Source organism: Glossina fuscipes, unplaced genomic scaffold, assembly GCF_014805625.2.
Source record: "Glossina fuscipes isolate IAEA_lab_2018 unplaced genomic scaffold, Yale_Gfus_2 1, whole genome shotgun sequence".
Taxonomy (NCBI): Eukaryota; Metazoa; Arthropoda; class Insecta; order Diptera; family Glossinidae; genus Glossina; species Glossina fuscipes.
The window spans coordinates 37845321-37851595 of record NW_023998415.1 but is presented as its reverse complement, the minus strand read 5'-3'; the positions used below and the strand labels follow the sequence as shown (position 1 = coordinate 37851595).

The 6275-nt window shown below is 30.8% G+C and overlaps 1 protein-coding gene across 2 annotated transcripts in view; it reads right to left on the bottom strand.

The window, feature by feature from the left end:
- Positions 1–1754: 1754 nt before the first annotated feature.
- The window catches only part of LOC119631334, a 52613-nt gene continuing 48092 nt past the window's right edge, over positions 1755–6275 (bottom strand). Inside the window, exons 7-8 of one of the 2 annotated variants that reach the window (XM_038023452.1) lie at positions 4220–4539; positions 1755–2755 (exon numbers count right to left, since the gene is read on the bottom strand). In XM_038023452.1, coding sequence (XP_037879380.1) covers positions 2573–2755; positions 4220–4539 — 503 coding nt within the window. In that variant the 3' untranslated portion in view covers positions 1755–2572. Of the gene's footprint in view, positions 2756–4219; positions 4540–6275 lie in introns of those variants that run through there. The other variant, XM_038023453.1, reaches the window with a different exon arrangement.

Here is a 6275-nt window from a genome sequence, read left to right as displayed (position 1 = left end):
TATTATTATTAATATTATTATTGCAAAAAACGTGAAGGTTTTTGCTTTAAAATTAAAATTATTTTTTTCCGTTTTTCGCATTGCTTTCATTTTTAATTTCTTTTTATATATAACGCAAATAATAAAATTTGTATAAAATTGTTTCACTGCATGCATGCGCAGGTAAGCATTTACGTTTACGTTGTGTGTTGTGCCATTCCATTTTTTGCGGTACTCATCTTTTTCAATTTAAACATCTCTTTGATGGCCGATGGATAGCAAAGAAAGAACATGCAACAGAATACGTTTCAAATGTTATTAAAGTATGCGACGATTTGTGATTGCCTATTAAACGACGCGTTGACCGCCGCACGCTAGGAACAGACATGCAATCAAAGCTGTGTCTCTGTGATGATTAAATTAAAAAAAAAAAATAAAAATAAAAGTCCAAAGGGGTTTTATATAACTGATCTTCCTAACAAAGGTTTAAATAATATATATAAAAGGTGAATATATATTTTCAAGAGCGATTTAGAATCGGTCGAATGAAAAAATACGTGAAAAGGGGGTTTAGCTTGCGCTCGGACAGCTCATACAACTGTTGATTCGGACATGTATTCTACACAAAAAATGTAATATTTCGTACACTCGTGCGTCCTCAGTGAAGACGTTAATAGATATTATGGAAATCTTATGAGCATTGCTTTGTTTGGGCAAAGGGTGGGGGGAAGGCCGTTATAACTTGCGGAAATTTTCACCTTCCCCTCGTATTCTTTAAATATTAAAAAACACCACTCCTTTTCGAATTGATAAATCTAAATTTCTATATTTTGGCCTTGGACGGGGAAATCAGGTTTTCCAAAATTCTGCTCTAGAAAGTAGAGAAAGCAATTCAAAGAGAACCTTATTTTCATAACAAATTTCTTTCTTCTATTAATTAAGAACATTATAGTCATTAGATATCAAATATCGATTTGTCTATCTAACATAACTCATGTAATTAATTCATTTATTTTCATTTCCATTTTTATGACACCGGGCCCAAGATCTAAGCCGATGAGGTCTAAATTTAGCTTACTTTCTTCAAAGGTCTTCAAAGGTATTATTCATCTATTTAGACTTTGTTGTAATAGTAACTTGATATAGAATATTAACCGTTACGAATTTTGTCTATATATGGGGTTTTTTTGTCGAACCCATCCCATATTAGGGTTTACATGAGAAATAAGCCAATATTTGCTATGATAAAAATTGATTTATAGGAGTAAGTTGATATAAAGCTTCACTGCATCGAATTTAGATCAAGTAGGTCTACTTTTTGGAATCCTTGCATCCTTTATATGCCAGAAAGTTCAAATATTTTATTTCAAATAAAAATCAACTCATCCAATACACATTTGCAACACATGGCACATGTGCTTCGAATTTTTGGATGCCACTCCATATAAGTGTGTTTATGAATGGTGAGCCCTTTTGCAAAAAGGTTGATATTTTATGATGAAAATTGATTAGAAAAAGTAGGAAATCTGGATTACGTAGGCCTATTGTGAGATGAGAACAATAATCCAAGTAATCAAGTAAATTAAAGTTTGCTAACTTGGGATTACATCGATCGCCGTTGCGGTCGGCCTCCGATATGAGGGCTTTCACGAAAAGTATACCTTTACATTTTTTTTCAACTAACTAACTAACTAACGTATGTAACAAATTTAGTTTTAAAACTAAAGTCATTTGTGGCACATATATATACATATATATATATATATATATATATATATATAACATTGTATTTTAATCTACTTTTTTCTTTCCAGAAAATCGCTTTGTCTTTAAACACAATTTCAGTCTTTCGTGTGTTTCTGATATGTCCTTTCCCGCACACTGATTTCATCTGTGACGATTGGACGTAGATTGTCGCTTCTTTTTTATGTTCAACAGGATAGACAGATTGTCGCAATATAAGCAAGATTCCATCTTGCTGCCGTAGCGTTCAGCAGAACTCTGTCCCATTCCAAACATAGACTGATTAGTGGAGAAAAATCTTTCGTTCGTAGAGGGGTACAATGCAACAAAAGGTGTCGGGCCTCTATGAATCGCTCTATAGGTCTCCATATGCTTCTCACACGATACGCATACCTAGCGACCACCCAAATAAATCAGAATATGACTCCTATTATGACATTGCAACGTCAATGTACCTTCGTGTGGTGAGCATATCTAACAGATAAACAATTTTTTATGCGATTAAAAGAATAAATAACTAATTTTGCACTTATATACATTATTCAAAGGGATGTTTGAATTTTCTGAAGAGATGAATAAATATTCAAATGATTGATTAATTATGGCAAGTGAAAAATTAATTATAGAACAAACGGTCCACATGAGATTATTAAATTTTGCTGCAACTCGCTACCGCAATCCGTTTAGTTGCCGACGATTATACAAACCAATGGTTATGCAGAAAATTATTCATAAAAGTATATATATTAACTCTTATATATTCCAAAATTTTCTACTTGATTCTTATGAACGCAAAAAGTTATTTACACATTGATTATATCGCACAGTTAGTAAAGCGTTATATATCGATTTAAAGCGCCTCATTTGATGAATTACAAGGTCCAATGTAAGCAGCAGCGTTTGCTATATCGGTTACTGCAATATTGGTCTGATTATTTACTTTTGGGCTGGAACTAGCAGCAGTTTTTAGAGCAGTTAATGTGGCAGAAACAACCGTTTCTGTTGTACATTTAGTTTCAGTTTTTGGCGGATACTGCGGAAATATATATAGAAATAAATAAATAAATAAATAATTAATTAATTATAAATCAATAATTTTTCTTCTTAGTATATGAATAATAAATATGCAAAAAGTTTCGTTCATCATCAATCATCCCTGAAAATGTGCTTCTCCCGTATTTACTTTTACGCGTTTCTGAGCATTTAAATATTAGTGTTTGCCTATTCGTAGCGCCTAAACCGTATCATAAGTTTACGTTCGCGCGACTAAAGTCATCGTAATCGAAAAGATATTTTCATATAAATTTCAATGATAAACATATATTTGACTGTTGATGAAGTAAGTGAATGACAAAAGTTTTTCATCAAACGAAACGTCAAAGATATTAGAACAAAATGCAGGACATAACCTAAAAAAAAAAACAAAAAAACTGTGTAATGTACGTGATTAATATAACGTATTATGTAATGGGTAAAGTGCAAAATAATTGAATATGGTCACAGGTGTTCTAATGGTAGCTTAAAAATGTGAAGACGACTTGCGAAATCTATCAAAAAACGCTGCAATAATCCGATAAAGTTCGAGAATAAGCGAAGAGACCAAACTGTTTGAGTGATAATTTTATTTGCTCAACTAAATACAAGATCTCATAACTAGAGCTTACTATACAACAAGGTGCACAGTTTGTTAGTTGAATTGGAGCTGGCGTTAGAAATATTCGGCAAAGAGTTTCAAAGTTCGACGATCATCAAAATTGAATTTCAGTATTTAGCAGTGTTTGCTAAATCACTATTGGAAAATACAGAGTTGCACAGGGTATAGAAATTATCAAAATTTATTACGACGATAATGATTTCTATTCGGGATACTTTGCGTGCATGAGGTAAAATGGGGACTTGCTAAACAAGGCAAAAACTTCCCATTTGTAGTAAAGAAAATCTGGCTTTTTCTGCATAAAAATTCGTCTTTGGGTATTGTTTGTGGGCTGAAAATGTCATTTCCGAAAATAGTCACAATAGATCAATGGGATTGGTTGCAGAGACGCTATCGTCACGTAAATTTTTGTTGCATAAATTCGATAATTCCGATCTAGACGATGTGTGGTTTCAACGAAAGGGCGTAGCATGCAATATATCTCCCGACAAAATTGTATAAGCTAGAGAAATGTTAATCTGACTTGCGGTAAAACTGAGGCTTATATAAAGCCAAACTATATGTTAGTCCCTTCTGTTTCAGAGGGGAACCTTAGCGATTTAAATAGTCAGATCTCGTTTTGTATTTTCTGAGCCCCGTCAGAAAACAAACAGGAACGTTTTGTAACTTTACATTACAATCTTACGCACTAAAATCGTAAGCTTCTCAAGCTTTTACATAAAAGTGACTCAGTGGGAAAAAATTTTATTTTTCATCATTTTACTTTATTAAACGTGAAAGCTTATTAAAAATTGGATTTATCCGATTAGATATTGGCAATGAATTGATTTTTATTTTTGTTACCTCTTGTGTTTCGTCAACCGATGGCAATAATTCGTCCATGGAATTTGGCGTTAATGGACTTGGTGTAGCCATTGTGATGCGACTTAATGTTGCGCCGTGTTGCATCATAAGCGTATCTCCGATTATGATTTGTGGTTTATGTTGACCCAATTGTTGCTGATGCTGTTGCTGATGCTGTTGTTGTTGTAGCCGAGCCAAACGCAGTTTCATCTCTTGACGTATTTCTTTTTGCTGTTGTTCCTTTTCAAAACGCATCATACTGTAACTACGAACGGACGAACTAGTGCTATGTACGGACGCTAGACTTGGTCTTCGAGAACCTAAGCATTTTTAGAAATAAAATTAAAGAAAATCGAAACATTCGAATTGTAAATAATATTATAACATATAGGCGGATAGATACACATTTATATATATATATATATATATATGTATATAATATATATGTATATATATATATATATAAGTAAGTAAATAAATTATTATATAAAAATATAAAAGTATACAAGTAAATGCAGGCATATTTGAGAAGCAATTTTAATTCAAAAATAAATTTCACGTTATCATGAAAGCGGGTTAGGTTAAGCAAGCTCTTTCTTTCATTATTCATATTCAATGTTCAATTTTCAATTTTCTTTTCTTTTTTTATTTTTTTTTTTATTTTTCATTTTTTCTCGTCTTTTTTTGTACCTCTTTACATTATATTATGTTCATGTCATAGTTATTAAGGCAAAGAGAATAATTTGTGAGAAAAAAGGCTTCTTCGACAAGCAAAATTTTTACTTAAAATGCAGATCAATTTGGAGATAAGCGAGAGATAAAGAGATAACAGAGTAACAGAGTGATTTTAAAAGAGAAAAAGCAGAATTTGAGAAAAAAACAACAACAAAAAAAAAAAACCAAAAAAAAAAAAGAACAAAAACACAAACACTACGAAATTAAAATATTAATAATAAATTTGCAAAAGTGTATTTAAGTAATAAAAAATTGAACGTGTGTATTAGTTTTTTGATTTGTTGGATAAAATCGTTTAAAGAAATTCTCTTCAAAAGATAAGTAAAATAAAAGCATTATTTCGAATTTCGAATTCTATATTCATTCCAATCGTCTCAATATAATTAAAATTATCTGAAAATGATTCTTTCATTTCAATATTTTGCTCTTATTGCTTTTCACACAACATTTATTGTACTTTCTTTTTATTTAATTTAATTAAATTTAAACAATAAGCTTTTTTTTTGTTACTTAATAAATAGTGAAATGAAAAAAAAAAAAAAAAAATATTGAATTATTATCTCATTCCTGCTTTACATTCATAATCAAAAAATCCATATATTTAGAAGTTTCATTTAAAAAGATTTAAAAAAAAAAAAAAAACAAAACATTTCATCTTTTTAATATATTTATTCTGAACTCAGTCACCGCCATATTGCTTTTTTATATTTTATGCTCACTAAAGCTTTGAAAAGAGTGTGAGAGCCAAAAACTTTAGAGAAATGGGAAGGTGTTGGATAAAGAGAAAGAGCATAGAAGGAGAAAGGGGAAGAAAGAGAAAAAGAGTGAGAGAGAGAGATAGAGATAGAGAAAGAGAAAGAAAGAAAGTGAAAGAGAGAGAGAAAGAGATTAGTGGTCAGAGTTTCAGATGGAGCGAGAGAGAGAGAGACAGAGAGAAAGAGAGTGAGTGAGAGAGGGGGGGAGAGAGAGAGAGAGAGACCTTTACGTTAAAGCCGCTTAAATCGTTATTTATAAACAATGTTTGTTATTAATATTTCGTCTTCATTCATTTGCAAAATGGAATAAGTAAATTATAAAACCTGTGGCGATAATTTACTATTTTATTCAATTCGCATGTATAATAAGTGAATATTAAACTTACTTGTTATTGTTCTTGTTGTGGTTGTTGTTGATTGTGTTCAGTTATTTTGAAATTATATAATGCGTTCAAATGTGGTGTATATATACATATACATATATTTATATTTATTCAAATACTTATGTATTATATTGAGATATATATATATATATATATATATATATATATATATATATATATATA